General features: G+C 44.5%; 1 protein-coding gene across 1 annotated transcript in view; it reads left to right on the top strand.

Annotated features, from left to right (window-relative positions):
• The window catches only part of CASQ2 (calsequestrin 2), a 63,659-nt gene that overhangs the window by 5,027 nt on the left and 36,275 nt on the right, over positions 1-22,357 (top strand). Inside the window, exons 2-3 of the mRNA XM_040471406.1 lie at positions 18,407-18,491; positions 21,174-21,274. Of these exons, the coding sequence (XP_040327340.1) occupies positions 18,407-18,491; positions 21,174-21,274 (186 nt within the window). The remainder of the gene's footprint in view (positions 1-18,406; positions 18,492-21,173; positions 21,275-22,357) is intronic.

Raw genomic sequence — 22,357 nt, 5'->3', positions numbered from 1 at the left:
CCGGACTCAGGCACAGGAGGAGGACGTGCCCGTGATTTTGATTCCTCCTTGTCCTTTTGTTTCTTGCTTCTACTTTTCCCTTGAAACTGCCGTGCGAGTTACTGCTGCTATCACACGCTCTAGAAAGGGTGTCACAGAAAGTCCTCCAACATCACCCATCTGTCTTGGGTCGAAATACTTGAGAAGTGGTGCGCTGTAACGTGGGCTTCCGAGTCAGGTAGACCTGGGGCCCCGTTCCCAAGGAAGATGCCCCTCTGCGTTCGGGCTCCATGTTGGTGACGTGGAGACGGCGGTGGTGGCTTGGCAAGAGCACAGCTTCTGGCAAACAGGAAGTACTTCACAAATACCGGCAACTTGCAGTCCGCACTCCACTCTTGAGTCACGATTTTAGACGGCCCCAGCCTAACCCTATCACTTCACAGACTGAGGACACCAGGCCACTTTCAGAGAGCTCGGGATTTGTGACACGGTGCCATGTTGCTTTTTCGTAGGCAGCTAAGCCCCAGAGAGGACGAGTTGCTTGCCCATGATCACAGATTCTTGAAGCACCCCCTCCCCATGTTCAGCTCTCCCTCTGCTCTCCCGGGCTTTGCCAAGTCCGTGCCTGATGCACTAAGCCTCTTCACCAACACCGTTTATTAACTAGGCCTCTTCCACATTTTCAGTCACAGTGCAGACACTCAGCCTACCGAGCCACCCAGACACCCCTCATGTTCAAAGCTGATACTATTAAGTGTGTACATGTGTTTTGTGGGAGCATGCAAACAGGCCAACCCATAACCGATATATATTTATTGGATTAGGAGAAGCCTTGGGGGATCTTCTCAGGCAAATTACTGAGCGATTTGGAACATGAAAATACGTATCGTGAATCCCTGAACAGAAATATTAATTCACCAAATACCCACTGCTCTTACCAGACTCTGAGTAACGTTAGCATGAATAAATGAACAAATGAGCCAGTGAACGAGTGATGAATGAGCTGTGACTTCCTCATTGTGAACAGTGAAAACCGCTTCAGTTGCTGAGGGGGAGCTAGGTCCCTTGGGCGGTCTCTAGGGCAGGCAGCCCAGGGTCCTGCAGGAACAGCCACACCATCCTGGTAGTTTCATGCCAGGTTGACTTGGTATTCCTGTTATTTTCAACAGGCCTCAGCTGGGGTGTGAGGTCCGAGGCTGCTCCTCTGTGTCTCCCTCTGGGGACCTTCTCTTCTTCCTGCTTATGGAAGTCCGACTTCCACTCACCACATGAAAGTTGCTGCCATCCACACACAACCTGCCTAGTGGCTTTCTCCTGGGCCCTCTTAGGTATTGATTGCAGGATGGTCACATAAAATTATTGGAAATGGCCTATCCACCAGGAAGAAGACAGCCTGTTGTTATGACCAATTTTCCAGGACTGGTAAGCAGATTATTTTCCAATAATTTTGGATGGTGAGTCTGGCACAGATTATGCATGAGGCCCTATGGGGCTGGGGGAGGCCGGTTCCACCATCTGTAGCAGAATCAAGGATCAGAATCCTGGGCCATGTTGGCCTCTGGGTTCTGCCACTATTTATACAAATCTCTTGCTGCTGCTGCTCTGAGTCTACCAAGGTCCCTAACAGACCGAGCTCCCTTCTCTATTCAGAACCTAGTCTCCTAACCGATTTGCACATCGGTGAAATATCTTCGGTTGGGAGCACAACCTCTTCAGACCCGCCAGTGTGCCCAGTGTCATTGACGTGACTCTCGTGTGCGCTTTCTGAGCATGGCCGTCCCCTTACATCTGACCTCAGTTGAGGGAGCCATGCTCAGGAAAAGCAGACATCTGGAGTTCAGAGTGCTGAAATTCCCTGACACTTGCTTTTGGATCCAGGGCAAGTCACAGATGAGCCCCGCATTTTGCTCCTCTGCTAAACCAGTCGTGTAGTTTCTATCAGTGAATGAGAAGACTTCAATGAAAGCAGGTGAATGGAAATTTCTCATAACATTATAAGAAGCTGTACACGTATCAGGTATTATTATTTGGTTATGCTGATTACTGTTTAGGAGGTTCATCTATGTAGGATGCCTAATTGAGGGTCTGAAATATATACCCAGTGCTTATCAACTGCTAATTCTCTTCACCTGTTGCTCGAAATTTAGACCGTGTTCTTGGCCGGTTGCAATAGGTCTCAACCTTGGCTGCATATTGGAATCACCACAGAATTGTTAAAAATACTGGTGCCTGGGTCTTCTCCCCCCAGATCCTGATTTCATTGATGATGAGCTAAGAGATGATATCTATGTACTACAGAATTTAAAAGCTCCCTGGGTGATTCTCGTGTGCAGCCAAGTTTACAGGCACTTGAGACTTGATGCTCAAAATGTGGAACCCAGAGCAGTTCCAGTGACATCACCTGGGTGCTGGTTGCATTTAAATGGCATTTCCCAAGTGATTCATAGGCATGTTAAAGTTTCCAAAGCATAGTACTGGCCTCTTGGGTTAGAGAAATTTTCTAGATGACCAGAATCGTGTTGTGATTGCTTGACCCTTTGTCTCTTGCCTCTCTCCAGTGCTATTGGACCGGTTAGCACACCTCTGGTTTGAACTGCTGGGATAAGTTGGTTACTGGGGCTGTAGGGATTCAAATCTGCTCTGGGTCTCACCCAAGCCTCCCAGTGCACTCCCACTGTCCTCTCTGACAGTCAGTGATTCACACTTTGGACCTCCTTAAAAGGGGATGACTGGGCTCATGGGAAGCCTTACCCTACCTGAGAGGTTTCCCTTTGAGTTACAGGGTTTTCTAAGGACAGATCAGAAAGTAATCTTCAGTCAGGGTCCAGCATTTACCTTCAGAAAGATGAAAAACATCTATTGGGTTGCTGTGTTGCATTGCCCTTTTCTGCCAAGAAATGACAAATCAGAGAACCCTAGAGAATAGGGGATACTAAGGTGTTACCATGTTTAAGAGAAAACTATGAGAAAACTGGTTACAGCAAACTCGTGAGTGTTCTATAATGTGAAACTTAGCCCATGGCTCCCCAAAGAGAAACATTCACCCTTTCATTGATCCATCAAATATTCATACCCGCTTCCTTACAAAATGCAGATGGCATGGCCCCTTACAGCTAAGGAGATGTTCTTTCATTAATGCTAAGAACTCACCTTCAAAGAACTTTAGTTCTTTGCTTAAATGGCATCTTATGAAAGAAGTTATTTCCCTGACCTCCTCCACAGATCACTCTCTGAGCACTCCTTTTGACTTGTCTTCCCTACTCTGTCTTTTCTCCATAGAGCTTGGCTGGCACGGTGCCCGTTGTGTGACGCCCTTAGAGATGTAAAATCCACAAAGGCAGAGGCAAAATGTTCTCTTCATTGCTGTATGCCATCACCTACATTAGCATCTGACTCATGGTGGGCACTCAGTGGTGTTTGTTGAGTGAATGTTAAGTGAACAGAAGAGAAGGAGAAGGGAGATAGCACTTGTTATGAATTTGCCATGAAGCGTACCCAGTATGGGCGCTTTATATATGTTACTTTACTTAACTCTTAACAACATTTGTTCACATCATGTGCAAAGAACTGATCCTGAAAGTAGACTGCCCAAGGTCACAAAGCTATAAAATGGCAGAGCATGTATCAGGATTTGAATTCATGTCTGTTTGGTTCCAAATGACATGTTCCTTCCACTAAACCAAGGAACAGCTGAAAGGGATTGCTTTGTGTTTGTAAGCAAGGCCAACTTAAAAAGGGACAAGAGTCTTTAGCTTGTATTCTGGATTCTCACCCATGCTTGAGCAACATTTAATTGTACAATTGGATTATGTTGAACCAAAATGACCAGTGTGAGCAAATGGGCTAATGCTTAGCACCTACTTGGGATTTAATAAAAATCCAGAAAACACTGGATGGATGGATGGATGGATGGATGGATGGATGGATGGATGGAAAGAGAGGGAAAGGCAAGCAATTATAAATGTGTTGCCTATATTGAAAATATATTTGTCCTTGATCTCTTTTTAACATTAAATTTATTCCAAAAAAGCATTGAGTGGAATAGTATAAAATTAGGTTGACTCTGTCAGATTCAGGGACCTGTTTGTCATCTTTGCTTAATCCCACTGACATAGGGGTAAAACTGATTTTTTTTAAACCACGGGACTCTCAGTCCCAACTATATATCCAGCATGGGCAGAAACTTCTGGGCTCTGTGAGGCTGACCCTGCCTTCAAACCTATTTAGCACTGGCAAATGTCCCCATGATTGCATTCCTAAACCCCAGGAGAGGAAGGCAAAATTAAGTTGCTGGAGTCGAGTAAATCTACAGATGGAATGATGTGGGAACTGTGGGCAGAGAATAGCAACACACACAGGATTCAGGTATTTCTTCCAACTGTTCACTGCCCAAAAATGGCATTCTCCAAACTTGCACCTGCTGTCCTCTGTAAAACTGGATGAGGTCAGGCTTATTTTGGTTTGGCTTTGGGAACGAACCCTCACATAAAGCCAGTCCTCTCTCCCACGATGTATAACCATGCCCACTCTTAAATTGCAGATCTCCTTAGAGCCCAAGTGCCGCCCAAATATTTGATGAGAGTTTGCTGTGCACTTCCCAGGGGCAGATGTTGGAAAGACAGAAGTGCTATTATAAGATCATGGCTTGAGTTGACGACAGTGAAATTCTTCCTTCCATAAAGAGATGGAATAGAGATTCACAAAATGGAAAACACACTGTTGACTCAGAACTTCTAAACCACTGGAAGTTTCTTCTCTCACTATGTTACTCAAGTCTGGCCATCAAATCCCTTAGGTAGACCTTCTCCCAAAGTTAAACATGTTTAAATGGAGACGTGAGATACCATGAAAGTCACCACTATAAAACTATCATAAGATAAAGCAGTAAAATAAAAAGTCAAAAATAAAATGTTTCAGAATCACTCGGCTTTTCTTTAAAAGCAGCAGCCCCGCTCTCCTGTAGTTTGAGTCTCAGTGGTTGGTGTGGAGGATTTTTGTATAATTGACAGCTCGGCCTTAGCATCTAAAATGACTTCTTCCACCAAGAAAGCCAGCCGTCCAGAGTACCAAGTCTGTACAAAAAAGCCTCAGAGGCTCCCTCTTCTGAAAACTGGATGTGATTTTATCCAGATAAGCCATTTCTGTTTGGACAGCCATGCAGGAAGATGGCCAGTGCGCCATCTTGCAGCGTGCTGGGCTGGGCCGGCCAGACCCGCTTCTGAGTGCCCGCAGAGCCTGTTCCAGGAGTGCCTGCCTGCTGCCCGGTGCCCCATGCCAGACCGGCCTCTCCTCACCATCTGCTGTGTGCTGGCCATGGAGGCGGGCCAGGCGAGCCAACAGGTACTCCCTCACATGCTCACCTGCCTATACCTCACACCGACACACACGGCCAAGTTGGCTCAGGACACCAAATGGATCTGACCACACTCACCCGATTTATTTATGAAGACAATGAGAGCATCCCCCAGACTCAAAGAAAAAAGTGGACACAACACATAAATGGGAGCCCTCAATATCCCCTGGCAGAGAAGCACACAGCTCAGAGTTAGACACACCTGGTTGGAGTCCTTGCACTAGTGTGTGACCACAGGCAGGTCACTTCACTCCTCCAGCCTTCCTTTGTAAAATTAGAAACCGCAATACCTTCAGCACAGAGTTCTTACAAAGAGAAACAAGGGGATGTGTAAGGCGACTGGCACGTGTTTGGCACACAACAAAGGGCTATTCTTGAAACTATTGGGTACGTGAGAGCATGTTGCTGTCCCCACGCTTTGGATATCCATGCTATTTGTTGTCATTAGCAGATGCTAGCAGAACAGACACTGGTCAGACATTTGATACGGTTCAGCCAAGCAGCAACAGGCTTCTCTTCTGCTTTTCACCACGCGCTCTGGGAGCGACAAGTCAAAGAGTTCCTGGTCTGCTCATTGTTTTATCTTTAGGAAGCTTCTCCGTCAGCTGAAGCACCTCTTGCATTGTGTGTGTGTTTGTTTGTTTTTGGATGAGGTGCACCAAACTATGGAAGTTTTAGTTAGAAAACGGCTGGTCTCTGGGGCCCCATTGGTTAAGCGTCCAACTTCAGCTCAGGTCATGATCTCATGGCTCATGAGTTCGAGCCCTGCGTCAGGCTCTGTGATGACAGCTCAGAGCCTGGAGACTGCTTCAGATTCTTGTCTCCCTCTCTCTCTGTCCCCCACCTCTTGTGCTCGTGCTCTCTCTCTCTCTCTCTCTCTCTCTCTCTCTCTCTCTCTCAAACAAACATAAATAAAAACGTTAAAAAAAATTTAAAAAGAAAAGGGCTGGTGTCTCTCTGGCTTCCAGAACATAGTGACTACTTTGTGGGACTCCCTTCTAAGGCAGGCTGAGGAGGGAGCTACCAGAAGAGGTCAGGTCCGGGACTGCCAGATGTCATTTTCACAGCCTCTGGGGCACAACAGAACCCCACTGAGAACAAGGTTAAAGGGCGCGGCCTGGTCCCATGTCAGTCAATGCCATTTTTTAAAAAAAAATCCATTGCAGCAATGTTTTTAGTGTGAAAAGGGAAAAACCTGGCCTTTCTCATTCAGTCTGTATGGACATCGCAAGATGCTATGTGATAAAAGATTGTGATTATAGGTTAGAGACCGTTGTAAGCCGTGGTTCTCAACGTGTGGGCCTGGGACCAGCAGCATCAGCGTCACCAGGGATGCATTGCTCATCATGAATGCAAGTGCGTGTCACAAATCCCATCCCAGACCTGATGAGTCAAAAACTCTGAGGTGGGCCCAGGAACTCTGTGTTTTCACGAGACCCTCCTCCAAGTAATGCTGATGTGGGCTCGGATTCACTAACTACCAGCTCAATGTCATGGTGTTGCCCCAAGTGACTTTAGAGGGAACAAACCTTCCTTAAGCACTTGCTCCCATGTAACCTCTACAAGAATGAGAGCTCATCTGTAGACTAGAAAGTTGAGATGGGAGAAGTTGTGACCCGCTCAGAGTCTCACAGCTGATGACTGGAGCCTGGGTTTCTCTAAGACCCAGGTGCAGGAGTAGAATGTAATGGGTGAGAGCCGGGGCTCCGGAGCCACGGTGTCAGGTCGGGAACCCAGCTATGTTACTTAAGCACTGTGTGGCCTTAGGCAAGTTGTTTGACCTCTCTATGCCTCCATTTCCTCATCTGCAAACTTCTACTCTTATGTGGGTTTGGGGAAGATTCAATAAGATAATTCATGCAAGGCCTTGGAGCATAGAACAAACACCCAATGGGTGATACTTTTATTATAGTTGCTACTGCTCTCAACATGGTAGAGTGTAAAACACACAGCCTTGGCCCTTGGGTTTCTTCCCTGGCATTGACCAAAGTGAGAGCCTCACAGTGCCAATAAAACAGTCAACAGCCTCCCTCTTACCCCAATAATCAGAGGCCACCCATTCCAGCCCCAACAGGCCCCAATATTTACTTCACTCTCATAAAATAGCTGTTCCATTCCCTTGCCTGCCCCCCGCGTGGAGACATCACGTGCAATGCCCAGCTATACATAGCCCGGGCCTCATTTGAGGGTGGTGGAAAGTGACAGGAGATTACCGGGGATAAACATCAGCTCTCCGGTTTCAAGGGAGGACACACAGTTGTTGAATTGCTTGACACGTTGCCAGATGGTATCAGGGACAGTGGGTGAAAACAGTTTGCTTCTTGGCTTACATGGGAAGAACAGGATTGCAGCCAGGGTATTTTTAATGACTGGCCTGAGGGACGTTCACTTGGAGCAAAGATCAGTGATACTTTTCCCCAGGCTCCTCAGTCCTCCCTTTTCTTCGGATTCTTGACTTTGCAGAAGGTATCCCCCACACACACTCAGTTCCCTTTAATGGAGCCACTGTCTTTCCTCTGCTACCCCATGCCTTCCCCACCTTCCCTCTGACCATGAAATGCAGTATGAATGTAGCTTTCTTCAATCTGTCCCTGGAGTTGAGGCATGCCACAAAGGGACTGGACTTGGAGGCATGCCACAAATATGGGGCCCTGGTGTTCCTCATATGCTGTCCTGAGGCCCACGGGACGTACCCCACACGACGTGCCCCCCAGTGCTGCTGTACCACTCTCTCCTACCTTTCGTAGGCAAACTTCTTAAACAAGTGATCCACACCTGCTCTAACATGTCCTTGCCACCCACTCAAATGCTTAACTCCCAGTGCTTTGGCTCCTGGCCCAGCTCTTCTCTAAAAGGTCACCAGTGACTTACCAGTCCTGATAGGAGACCTCATGGCGGTCCTACTGTCTGTTACTCCTCCCTGCAATATTCGAACTGACCACCTGCTTCTTCTCAAGCCACTCTCCTCTCATGACTTTGGAGTCACTACGCTCCCTGTCTTCTCTGATTTCTGCCCCCCACTCCTCTCCACCTCCAGAGCGGGCTCCTCTCTCTTCCTGCTCTTGCCTCCTATGAGGTGGTCAGTCTTTGACCCTGTGGTTTCCTTACCCACTGTTGTCCCTGAAGATGCCACCCACCCTTAAACTTCCACCTCTCACCTCCACCACTCCATTTGGGCCCTCTCCCCCTGAGCGCCAGCTTGGCACCTCGAGCTCTTGGCTGGACTTTGCCATGAACACATTGCATCTAAATCCAAGCTGAGAACCCTGCCTCCGGTTCTGGCATGCCCTCCTGATGCCATTGTTTTGTCCTTCACCCCGTTCCCTGGCTGGAGACCCTGGAGTCATCTTGCCTCCTCTTTTTGTGTGGTCTCCTCCCTTCTCTCTCCAAAGCCATGGAAGAGTGGCCAGTCTGATGGACTCTTCGCTTGTGGCATCACCACTCCATCCACTGCTGCTGCCTCAGTCTGAGATCAGTCATCTCCCATGCAGACAATGGCATCAGCCTCTCAGCTGGTCACCTTTCCTTTCCACTCTTCTTTCTGTCTCTCCGGGCTATGCCCTCAGATCAACCCTCCTCAAGCTCAAATTAGCCATATCGTTCTCTTACCCAAACACCCCCAACTCAGAACTGCTCGTCCTAATATTCACATCCTTTACACTCTTTCTCTCGTGTACCTTAAATACACCACTCCATTCAGTGCCCTCAAATAAGCTTTCTGTTCAAGTAAGTCAGCCTCTTCTACACTCACTCTGCACGTCTGCATCTCCAAACCTCCACTTCTGCCATTTTGTCTTCCTGAGATGCCCTCACTGCTCTCCTCTGCCTATCCACACACTCCTCCTTGTTCAAAGTCTAGTGGGCCGCTCCTTTTCCAAGCAGCCTCCTCTTTCATTCGTTCATTTACTTAAAAAACAAATGGTGCTTTTATCTACTAAAAGGTAGAGATGTAGTTCCAGCTCTTCTGATATTTCAAGGAAAGTCAGAAATCTCAATTTCCATATGAAAGTGCTTAATTTAGAAATTTGTGCAATTTAGAAATTAATTTAGAAATATTGTAAAGATGGTACCTACCATAGTCCCTTAAAATTGCAATTTATAGGTTACTTCATGTGCAACATGGATGTGAAATAGTAACATTCAATGTGCAGACACAAAAGAGAGTAACCATTCTACTTTTCAGAACAGATTTTGGCTGTATAAATAGATTTTCCTGAAAATCAGGAGTTGAATGTGATATCCTATGAATTTGGGATTTAAATGATAGGCGAAAAGTATGGCAGTGTTTATCATATCTTCATTTTACAGATGAATTCAGTAATATAACACTTCCATCAGTTAATGTAACCAGATGACTTCAGTATATCTTATTTTTGTTTTATGAAAATATTCAATGAAACAATTATTATTAAGATATAACTGACATATAACATTGTATTTGATTTAGGTATACAATATAATGGTTTGATACATGTATATATTGTGAAACGATCACCATGGTAAGTTTAGTTAACACATCCATCACCACAAATAGTTGCTAATTTTTTCCTTGTGAGAACTTTTCAGATCTATTCTCTTAGCAACTTTCAGACATACAATACAGTATTGTATATAGTTTTATATATATATATATATATATATATATATACACACACAGTATTATATATATACAATACAGTATTATATATAATATAAACATAGATAATATATGTAAATATGTATAATATATATATATATATAAAACTATACCCATTATGCTCTATATTACACCCCCAGGACTTATTTGTCTTTTTAGTGGACATTTGTACCTTTTGACCCCCTTCATTCATTTCACCCACCCCCCTCCCTGCCACCCCACCTCTGGCAACCACCCATCTGTTCTCTGTATCTATGAGTTCAGTTTGATTTTTTGTTTTGTTTTGTTTTTGGATTCTACATTTAGATGAGATCATACCAAAAGCAAGGAACTAATGTTTTTTGAGATCCATTCTGGTCAGGTACTATATTGAGGAGAGTATGGGGAGAAAAACAGAAGTGGACAGAGAGCTGACAGGCTATCAAATGAGTAGGTATAGACAAATGATTGTGTAGGTTGAGGTATGCTTATGAACTGAGAAAGAGGTATGAAGGAGAAGCCCAGGCTTCCTTGGAAAAGAGTACAGAAGGCACCCAATTCAGACTGGGGGTCAGGGGATGCCTTTTGAGAAACTGACATTTACGTGTAGACTTCAAGGATAGTAGAAGTTGATAGGGGTGCCCGGCGACTCAGTTGGTTAAGTGCCCGTCTTCAGCTCAGGTTGTAATCTCTCAGTTCATGGGTTTGAGCCCCGCATCAGGGCTCTGTGCTGAGAGCTCGGAGCCTGGAGCCTGCTTCGGATTCTGTGTCTCCTTCTCTCTCTCTGCCCCTGCCTCTCTCTCTCTCTCTCTCTCAAAAATAAATAAAACATTAAAAAAAAAAACAAAAAGAATTTTTAAAAAAAGGCTAGTAAGAGTTGGTGAAATATGAAGGAAAGGCTCTTCTTGGAAGAGCGGTGGGGGCGTGGAAGCAGGGCACATTCCGTGCCTTTGTGTGACTAGAACCAGGCATTTCTGGCAGACAGCTGCGGCCGGTGCCCAGCCTTGGGCGTGGGGACACAGCTGAACGAGGATACCCTGTACAAAGACCTCCTGAGGCAGGAGACAGCTTGACGTTTTGAGGAACTGAAGAGGAGGGTATTAAGTAAGAGGCTGAGTGGCCCCAAATGAGGTTGCAGAGGCAGGCAGGCCAAACTGGGCAGGGCCCTGTTGGCCACGTTCGGGATTTGAGAGTTCATTCTGAGTGTGTGGAAGTTAAATCCACGATGCTTATCACAGCCCCCACTAGGCTCTGCATGGTTTGACCTCCCTGCTCACAAGCTCTAAGTCTCCATAACCCTTGTGTTCTTTAGTACCTACCAGGTAATTTTTCATTAGCTTCTCCCTTAATGAAATCACACGGTCCTTGATGCTCTAACGTGTCTTACACACTTTTGTTTAGCACGTACCTTGATCATAGCAGGTCCTCAATTCATAGTTCTTGCTTTCTTTCCATTCCAGTCCATTCGGCTTTGATCCTTTGGAATTGGCACAAGGTCCAGAACCTTATCCAGCTGTCATAATATTAAGAACAAAATATAACATTTATTTGGCACTTACCGCATGCCCAAAGCTGTGTCAACAACTTTGCATGCATTATCTCATGTAATCTTTACAACAGCCTTGTGAAATAGGCTGTAATCATCCATATTTTATAGCAGACTCACAGCACGTAGGGCCAAGTCAGGAATCCAGGTCGCTGATGCCAAGTGCTGTATTCTTAATGACTGGGATAAACTATTTAAAGAAGAGACTCATTAATTCATTTAAAGATGAGATCTACTTTGATTCCATCAATACAGAGGTAACACTGGTGTAATAAATATCTATACAATGCAATATAAAGTTAGAGAGAAAGGGTATACTATCATATATGCTTATTTACACTGAATTGTGCATATTATTTAGTACAACTTTTTTTTTTTTATGAAGTTAGTTTTGTACTCACAAGAATCATCTGGGGTGTCTGCACGGTTCAGTCAGTTAAGTGTCTGACTCTTGATCTCAGCTCAGGTCTTGATCTCAGGGTCATGAGTTTGAGCCCCGTGTTGGGCTCTGTTCTGGGTGTGAAGCCAACTTAAAAAAATAAAAAAATAATAAAATTAAATTTAAAAAAATAGAATCATCTGTGGTCAAAGCAAGTCCTAATGTTTCTGGAAAGAATAAGCATTGCACCAGTGCCCAGGACTGCATATGCCAACCAATAAGAGATGACCCCAGTCTCTAGGACAGACGACAGAGAAGTAACCAACCAACCAAACTAACAAAACCAGCAGGGGAAAGATGATAAGTCAACAGGAGAAAATTGCAGTCAGATGGGATGAGAGTATTCCAGTTTTCTTGGAATTTGGGAGACATATTGACTCTATTTTTTTCTCTTCCTCATGTTTGTAACTCTTAATCACTGTAATTAGTGACAATTGCCTCTTCCCACTTTGGCTCAGCAGTCCCTTGAACTTATGAAGTGCATGGGCCCACCCATCCATTCATCCAAAGCATGCCGAGTATCTCTAAGGAGCTAGATGAGAGACCCAAGGCACAAAATGGGGTCCTTCCTCTTAGGGAGGAGAGATGGACAAAACAGGAGAGACTCAGACATGACTCTGACTGCAAAATAAGTGTCAGAGAGCCACGCCCCTGCCATGGGCTATTGGAATTCACAGAAAGGAGGCTGGAGTGAAAGATGAGCCTGGAGCTGGCTTTACAGCCAGGGGCGCCAAGGCTGGCAGCAGCTGAGAGAGCGCTGTGAGCTGGGCTGCGGGAGAGTGGGGAAAGGAACATATGAGCTGGAGATTTAGGATCGGAGCAAGGGCGACGCAAGATGTTGCCAAGTGCGAGAGGCAAACGATGTCCGGCCAGCCCCCATCAGCCTGGCAGGGACTCTCGGTCCTGGGGAGACTGGGTCATGTCAAGACTCAGCCCAGGGGGGCCCGGACTTTCACCACAGACGTTCTCCCCCAACCCAGTTTCACTGTTCTCTCTTGGGTTGCTGCCAGCCCTGGCCACCCTTGGCTCAGCCCATGAGGGGTGCTTGCGAGGGTTGATGGGAGCGATGACAGAGCTCAAGTGGGCAGGCTTTGGGCCTAATCAGGGTGGGAGGCGAGAGTGACAGACACTGCCGGGACTGCGCCAAGGAGGAGGTGGGCAGGTCTCAGCTAGCACGGGTTGCTGGCCCATCTGTGAGTGCCGGCTCTGTCCTTCCATCCGATCCTAGGACAGTGACCAGCTATGCTTAGTTAAACAGGAAACCCAAGAAACAGAACTCAGCTTATCTGAGATAGCACCTCTCACTCATATAGGTTCAAAAGTCACATACAAATATCAATAAAGTAATTGGAGGCCATGCTTTTCATGCCTGGGTTTTTGCATCGGCCTAAAACCCAACAAAACATGGTGGCATATACCTAGGAGAGGTCAGTTAAAACTTCTGTTTCACTCTCATAGTTAATCTCTTATATTCTTACTATTATTAATATGTCTCTCCTATGCCTGAGGTAGAGGGGTCAACAGAGCCACACGTGGGCCTGAGGGTCACAGGTGAAAAAAATCACACCGTATCACTTTTGGATCAACTGACAATCATTTACGGCAGTGCTTTCTAGAGTGTAGTGTGAAATCTGCTGTGTCAGAATCATGAGATGTGGTAGTGTGGCTTGTAAAAATGTAAATTTCTGAGCCCCACCCAACTCTGTTCTCTACTTTCTGGTGCTGAGGCTCAGGAAGCCCCATTTTAACTGGTGATTTAAATGCATGCCATACTTTAAGAGCCACTGCTAACGGCTCCTGCGGTAGGAGTAGGGAAACTTAATAGTATCATTATTAACTTTGCATGATAGACAAGGGGGCATTTAAATCAACATTTTGATAGCACTAAGTAGGACAGAGTGGCTTATAATGAAAGCCAGAAAACTCTTTCAAAAACGACCTTGTCTAATGAATTGAATGCAATAGGCTGAAGCCAAGTGACTTTGCAGAAATATTAGCCTGTTTAAGTATTGCAGGAAAGCTCCAGATGAGTCATAACATAAACACTGATAACGATGTCTTTCATCCAAAGCCTGCTTTCCCTATTCTCAGCCAAAATCCAAGAAAGGAGAGAAAACTGCCCTAGGGGCAGGTGGTGCCATTTGTTGTCTGCCCCTCCACCCCTGGTCACCAGGGACACTCCACAGAGCAGCTTCTGTGCTTCCCACCAATATCCTTAGCTTTAAAGGAACAGAAGTAGTTAGCAGCAGAGAGAAAGAAAGAAAATGGCAAGGAAGAGAGAAGAGGCAAAGAAAGCCCTCAAAGAAGTTATGAGAGGAAAGGAAATCCAAGGGAAAAGACAGAGATGCCGGGAAAAATGAAGGCAGATGTAGGAATGAAGAGAAAATGAGAGGAGCAACCACAGAAGAAGAAGTAGAGGGATGTATAGCACAAACTGCAGAGCCAAATAGATCCAGGATCACTCCACAGAGAAAACAGGAAATACTAAAGGGATGTGCACAAAGGGGCAGAACTGCAAAATGTGTGCAGCAAAAACTGATAGAATGGAAAGGAAAAGTAGACCAAGTCCTAAGATTGAGAACAAGGCGTAGATGTCTGCTTTTGCCACTTTTATTTTTATTTTTATTTTTATTTTTTTTTAATTTTTTTTTTCAACGTTTATTTATTTTGGGGACAGAGAGAGACAGAGCATGAACGGGGGAGGGGCAGAGAGAGAGGGAGACACAGAATCGGAAACAGGCTCCAGGCTCCGAGCCATCAGCCCAGAGCCTGACGCGGGGCTCGAACTCACGGACCGTGAGATCGTGACCTGGCTGAAGTCGGACGCTTAACCGACTGCGCCACCCAGGCGCCCCTTGCCACTTTTATTGAACACAATGCTGGAAGCTCTTGTCAGTGCCATAAGGAAACCCCAAAAAAGAAAGGCATACAGATATGGGGAAAAAATTGTCCCTCTTTGTGAATGACATGATTGTCTACATAGAAAAATCCAAAAGAATCTGCAAAGAACAAAACAAAAACCTCTTAGCATTAATCATAATTCAGCAGGGCTGCAAGATACAAGATAAACATAGAAAAAGCAATTATATACCTATTTACCATCAATAAGCACATGACCACCAAAATTTAAAATGCTATTAATGATCACCCAAAACATTTAAATAATTAGGTATAAATCTAACAAGACATGCATACATCTTGTGTGCTAAAAATTACGCAATGCAGATGAGAGAAGCCAAAGCAGATCTAAATAAATGGAGAGGCATACCATATTCCTGAGTTGGAGGACAACATAGTAAATATGTCACTTCTTCCCATGTTAATACACAGATTTAAAGATTCAATGCAGGGGCACCTGGATAGCTCAATTGGTTAAGCATCTGACTTCAGCTCACGTCATGATCTTGCGGTTTGTGAGTTTGAGCCCCATGTGAAGCTCTGTGCTGACAGCTTGGAGCCTAGAGCCTGCCTCAGATTCTGTGCCTCCCTCTCTCTCTCTGCCCTTCTCCTGCTCATGCTCTGTCTCTCTCTCAAAAATAAACATTAAAAAAAAAAAAAAAAAAAAGGTTCAATGTAATTCCAATGAAAATCCTAGAAATATTTTTTTACAATTAGATACAAGATTATTCTAAAGTTTATATGGAAATGCAAAGGAACTAAACTAGCTAAAACAATTTTGAAAAAGAAGAATCATGTGGGAAGAGGCAGTCTACTCACCTTCAGGAGCTATTATATAGTTACCGTAATCAAGGCCATGTGATATTGATAGACATATGAGAGAAAACAGCAATAGATCCACATAATTGTGTCAAATGATCTGTGACAAAGGTGTAAAAGCAATTCAATGGGGGAGAGATGGCCTTTTCAACAATGGTGCTGGCCAAAAAACAAAAAAGAACAAGATAAATCTCACACGTTACTGAAATGTAGCTCAGAATGGTTCATGAACCCAAAAGTAAAATTAAAACTATAAAATGTTTAGAAAAGGAATTAGGAGAAAATGTCAGGATATAGGGCTAGACAAAGAGTTCTTAGACTTAACACCAAAGGCACAATCCATAAATGGAGAAACCGATAAATTGGACTTCATCAAAATTGAAATGTTTTCTTCTGTGAAGGACCCTATTAAGAGGATAAAAAGATAAACTACAGAGTGGGAGAAATGTTTGTAAACCACATCTCTGAAAAAGGACTAATATTAAAAGAGCTCTCAAAACTCAACAATCAAAAACAACCTGTTTAGTAAATAAGCAGAGACATGAATAAGGATTTCATGGAGAAAGACATATAGATCTCAAATAAGCACATGAAAAAAATGTTCAGCCTCATTAGACATTAGGGAAATGCAAATTAAAGCCATAACGAAATATCACTACACGTCTGTAAAAATGGCTAAAATTAAAAATAGTGACAACTCCAAATTCTGGCAAGGAGGTGGAAGAATGAGACAGCTCATCACTGCGTTGCTGGTGGGAATGTCATGTGGTACAGCTACTCAGGAAAACACTTCAGCAGTTTCTTTAAACATTAAGCATGCAGTTGTTATACCCAGAAACCACACTCCTGAGCATATATCCTAGAGTAATGAAAACCAACCTTCACAAAAAGCCTGTACGTTAATGTTTATAGCAACTTTATTCATTATAGCCCCAAACTTTAAACAACCCAGATGTCCTTCAATGGATGAATAATTGACCAACTGTAGTACTTCTATACCATGTAAATACTACTCAGCACATAAAAAACAAATGACCTTTTGATATACATAAGCATCTGGATGAATCTCCAGAGAAATATGATGAGTTAAAGAAACTACTCCCAAAAGGCTACATACTATGTGATTGAACTTAGGTAACATTCTTCAAATGAAAAGGTTATAGAAATCTTTTTAGGGAGGGGATGAGTTTGGGAGAAAGAGGATGTGACTATAAAGGGATAACATGAGGGGTCCTTGTGGTTATGCAAATGTTCTGTATCTTGACTACATTAAAGCCAATGTCTAGTTTGTGATATTGCACTATCGTTTTGCAAGATGTTACTTTGGGGGAACCTGGCTAAAAGGTGCAAGGGATCTCTGTATCATTTCTTAGAACTGCACATTAATCTATAATTACCTTTTTTAAAACGTTTAAAGAAAGGGGTGTCTGGGTGGCTCAGTCGGTTGAGCATCCGGTTCTTTTTTATTTTTTTTATTTTTTTTAACATTTATTTATTTTTGAGAGAAAGAGACAGAGCACGAGGGGGGGGAGGGACAAAGAGAGATGGAGACACCGAATCGGAAGCAGGCTCCAGAGCCGGATGTGGGGCTAGAACTCATGAACCCGTGAGATCATGACCTGACCGAAGTCAGACATTCAACCGACTGAGCCACCCAGGCATCCCTGAGCATCCGGTTCTTGATTGTGGCTCAAGTCATGATCTCACCGTTCATGAGATCGAGCCCCATGTGGGACTCTGTGCTGACAGCATGGAGTCTGCTTGGGATTCTCTCTCTCCCCCTTTCCCTGCCCCCTTCTGGCTCTCACTCTCTGTCTCAAAATAAATACATAAACATTTTTTTTTTAATTTAAAGAAAAGTGACATTAATGTTTCATGATCTCTCTAGTATCTCCTTCACTGTTTCTATTTAAGCTCCCATTCACCAGATGGCAGGACATAGATCTCAGTCAGTTGAGGGTTTCCCTGCTTCCTTAAATCTGAGTTTCAGGAAGATTAACGTGATGCCAGTCCTGTGCTGGTGTCCAACCATCTGTCCACCTAGGACCCTGCTGCACCCTTTTCACTTTTGGGGCTGATGGTTCCATTCTGGTCCTCTACTGGTTCTTTTTCTCAGTGGGCTGTGGGAAAGCATCAGAAGCCGTCTTGGGTCTATTGGCCAGATACACCTGGTGGGCATTTCAACTCCACAAGCCCAGGGGCTGAAGGAACCCAGGGACCATGCTTGAGTATTGGGGATACAGGTCTCCTTCATTTTAAGGTTCCTCAGCTTTTTCAGGGATGAGAGGGAGGATTTAGATGAGGCATGGTTAAGTGACCACAAAGTGTGCCTTGTGATATCTTGTGTCCCCATCTGACTCCATGTTCGGTTGGTGGCAAGGGAAGGGCTCTGGGCCCATTGTCATGTACCTGTGGCTGTCCAAATACTCCTTGCTTCCTTTTTGATTTTTCTTTCTCTCAGTTCAAACTTGATCTACCTCAAGGGCAGAGGAGGGTGTGAGACAGTGGATGTACTTCCAAATCCTGCATCTTAGGTCTGGTCCTCATATTTTTTCTCCTAGGTTCTCAACATTCTGCTAAACCATCCTTCTCCTGGGGGTGTGGCATGGAATCTCTTTGTTGCTGCTTGAATTGTCAGAGTAACAGGATGTATGGAGGACAATCTTCTTGTCGTTATGTCAGAATATTATCCCGTAACATATTGTACCATCTTTCTGCCCTTGGTCCCCTTACTGTCTGGCTTGTCTTTCCCTTCAGCTTGTGGCCCAGGTCCTGGAACATAAAGATATAGGCTTTGTGATGGTGGATGCCAAGAAAGAAGCCAAGCTTGCCAAGAAACTGGGTAAGTGGGACTTCTTTAGGCATACCAGGAAGAAACAAATGTGTCTTGCAAAAAAAAAAAAAAAAAAAAAGTACAGTTTCATTTCTTCTTGCATGGTAACTGGACTATTTTTCAATGAATACAAAACAATTCTGCACACCTTAGTCTTGGGTTGGGGATGAGTTTCATGATTTCACATGAATCATCAAATATATCTTTGTATCACCATAGAAATTGACATCAAAGAAGTCAAACCTTTCTTTTCAGCTCCTAGAACAGGCTAATAGCCTAGCCTCTTCATCTCACTGCCATGGTTATCTCTCTGGAAGAGAGCAAATCTCTTCTTCCATCATCTATTATTTCCTTATCTCTTGGCTGAAGCAGCCAACACAAGATAACGTTAATAGTAGTGACCCTGGGGTCCCAGTGGTTTCTAAATGCAAAGCTAAACCCCAGCTGGGCATTATCATTAAGGGCGAGAGGGAGGATTTAGACGCAGCATGGTTAAGTGACCACACGGTGCGTGTTGTGATCTCTTGTGTCAATACGTCACGCTCAAGTTCAAGTGCACTTTAAGACGCTCACACCCCTAATCCCAAGGAGAGACAATATGGGTAGCTCCTCTGGTTTCCCAACACCCACACACATGTACTGCCCATTTTGCCTTTTCTGCATGACCAGTGAAGAATGGCTATTTAAATATAGCAGGAGCTTATAAAACAGGACCTTTGAAGAAAGGTTAATTGGATTTGGGGTAGTAAACGCAGGGGGGAGAAAGATTAGTGGCTTCAGGTACACGAAGGTTCATTATCTTAGAGCATTACAAACAATTGTTCTCTATTTTATTTTCAAGAAGACCAGCTTTTTTCTTTTTTTTTTTAAGATTTAAATTTTATGAGATTGTATTTAGGTTAGACACAAAGAAGAACTCATGGTTATAAAACGATAGCAGATTATTAAGAATGTCTCAGGTATCTCTTTCCCTGGGGATAAATTAAGGAATATTTTCCCCCTTTGGTCGGGGGAACAGAGTATGTTAAACTGTTTCCCTAGTCAAAAACAATTTAATGACTTGTTTCTCTGCCCCCAGATTCTATTGATACCCTAGTCTTCTTTCCCATTGCTTTCATGGAAAGTTGAATTTGAGAGAATTTCCGGTAAATTTAATTAGGGGAAAATACTAGTATTCCAGTGATCTAAGAATTTAGGGTGGTGGGAGGCAAATGCTGGACAAGCTTTTATAAGAGTGGACCAGTGGGTATCCTCAAGTGGACAGAGCTTGAAAAATCTAAACGAACTTTTCTCTACATTCAGCCTGGAGGAATTGGAGCAGATTCTTTTGGACTGTTTGGCTCTCAGAGTTTACAGGACAGTGGTATTTTGTGAACCTGCTCTTTCTTCATCATCCTTCCTTCCGTTTGCCTGAGTTTGGTTTCCATCAGGCTATGCCTGAACTACTACAAAAGTCTCCTAACTGGTTTCACTCAGAGAAAACTCCAACATCAGGACACTGGCTGATGTTCCCAAGTTACCCGTTGTTGTTGGTCATTGCTGGCCTCAAGGACACTTGACACCTTGACCCTTTAGATTTACAAATGGTGCTCCAGAATGTGTCTGGGGTTTTTCAGATGTGCCCTGGGACACAGCAGGCAGTGGGCCAGCCTCCTCTTCTCTAGAGACTCTACAGGAGAGTTCCTTTGGAGAAAGCATTCTCCAGCTAATAGAGAGTTTGAAAACAATTTGTCTAAGGAATTAAGGATGCCATGCAGTTAGACTAAATGCCAGCCTGGGTTATTTAGCATTCCTGGAGGGAAACATAGTTTTCCAGCGAACATTTGTTAAAGTGCATAGCATTACGCCAGCAGCAATGGAGGGCAGAGAAGAGGCAGAACTTTCCCTTGCAGCATTATCAGCTAACTGGGAAAAGATGTGCAAAATTCAGCCACGAAAGAAAAGCAAGCCGCTCATCCTGGCCACGGACATTTATGGGGTGCCTGATGTGTCCAGGCTCTGTGCAAGCTTCTGGGGGCACCAAAGTGACAGTGGTCCTGCCTTTGGAGACCTTACTGTTCCAGTGAGTACCTGTAAATGAAGCTGAGAGAAGAGTAATGGTGGTGAGAGAGATTGGAGTGGCCTTCTTGGGAAAGATGAGTCCTAAGCCGAGATCCAAAGGAACTGACCAGGATGAGAGCAGGGTTGGAGGTCACTCCAAATTTGAGGAACCAGGAGAGCATCTGTGTAAAGAACCACACGCTGTGGCTTTTCCTTTACACACTCTTTCACATCAGCATGAGGGCAAGAAGGAGGGAAGCACACAAAGAGAGCGGGTCTACCCAAGGGAGAATGTGAAGGGTAGGATTGGCACTAGGTCATGGAGGGACTGGAATGCCCGGCTAAAAGGAGTCAAGTGGGCACTGAAACATTTTATAGGGAGAATGAGGTTGGCAGCATATTTGGAAAATGAAAGCAGTGGTAGGGTAGAGAATAGATTTTTCTATCAAGTTAAAGTCCAGGTGGGGCCAGTGGTTCTTGACTATTTCAATTTAAATGTGTACTTAGGGTGTCCTTTACAGGGGTGGTTTCAAGGGGAACTGATCCTGAGGTTAATGCTAGCTCCATAGATCTTGAGCCAGACTTCAGCCCGGGGGATGATTTTTCTTGCATCAGGATGACCTTGTCTTGGGGACTCTTTGTTTCTTCCAGGTTTTGACGAAGAAGGAAGTCTGTATGTTCTTAAGGGCGATCGCACAATTGAGTTTGATGGCGAATTTGCAGCTGACGTCCTGGTGGAGTTTCTCCTGGACGTAAGCATTTATGCACAGTGGCCCTGCTTGGAGCTGTTTGGGTTCAACTACAGGGGGATGTAAAACCCCAAAGTAAAAACAGAGAAGCTGGATAATCTGTCCTGGTCTAAGACAGTTTCCTCATGCTTCACAAAAAACCTGGGAGTACCTACTTCACAGTGCTATTTTCTACTGGGAAGCTGGCCCTTAAGTTACCTTAGAAACTGTTTTATTAGTGACCAGAGTGTCACTAATCGGGATCGTGTAGGCAACATGCTAGTTTACTTAGCAGTTATACACCAGGAGCCCCTGACGCCCCCTTGGCTTTGCTCCAGGGCTTCTGGAGAGAGTGGGAAAGAGAGATGGGTAATCACTTAGAGATAGAATAACAATCAGCTGAGGGTGGCAGGACTAATGAGCCCCCGATATCATACTCCCTCTCAGCCACAGAAGCACGACATTATAGATCCATATGCTCAGGCAGATAGAGGAACAGACATTATAAAAATATGTTATCCATAAATAACCTCACACTTTCAATAATAGCTGTGAAGTCGAATGCTTTCAAACAGATACCTGCACAGGTAAACGACATCTACGCTGGTGATTTCCTATCTACCAGCTAGTGCACAGTGGCCTGTGGCCTTTTCCTCACGTCCTCAAAAACCCAGAAACAGTGAGTCAAAAGAGAGTTGAAGGCCACCTCCTGCAAAAAAGCACCCAAGAGTCTCTCAGCTCTCTCATGGACCCATACCTACAAGCCCTAAAAATGTGAAGGAGGCAACAGAAAACTCTGGGTCAACCCAGCACTGGCCCATCTCTGTCAGCCAAGTGGAGGCTTTTAGATGCACGTAATGGAAACCAAATTCAGCTACCTAGAAGCACAAATGGAAGGGCAGAGAGAGGGCAGATTTTAGACTTATTGACAAATCACAGGTAGTCTGCTTTTCAGTGTTGGTTTTGTCCTCCAGCTGACTCTTCTCAGGTTGGTTACAAGAAAGCCAGTGGCAGGAGCTGATACTTACATCTCATTCATATGCAATGGGAGGTAAGGGCGGGGGTGCGGGGAGGATCTGGCTTCCTTTGTTCTCTTTAAAAGAAAGG

This window comes from Herpailurus yagouaroundi, unplaced genomic scaffold (assembly GCF_014898765.1).
Source record: "Herpailurus yagouaroundi ecotype Mexico unplaced genomic scaffold, PumYag 77, whole genome shotgun sequence".
Taxonomy (NCBI): Eukaryota; Metazoa; Chordata; class Mammalia; order Carnivora; family Felidae; genus Herpailurus; species Herpailurus yagouaroundi.
Note: the sequence above shows the minus strand (reverse complement) of the source record. Positions and strands in the feature narration are given on the sequence as shown.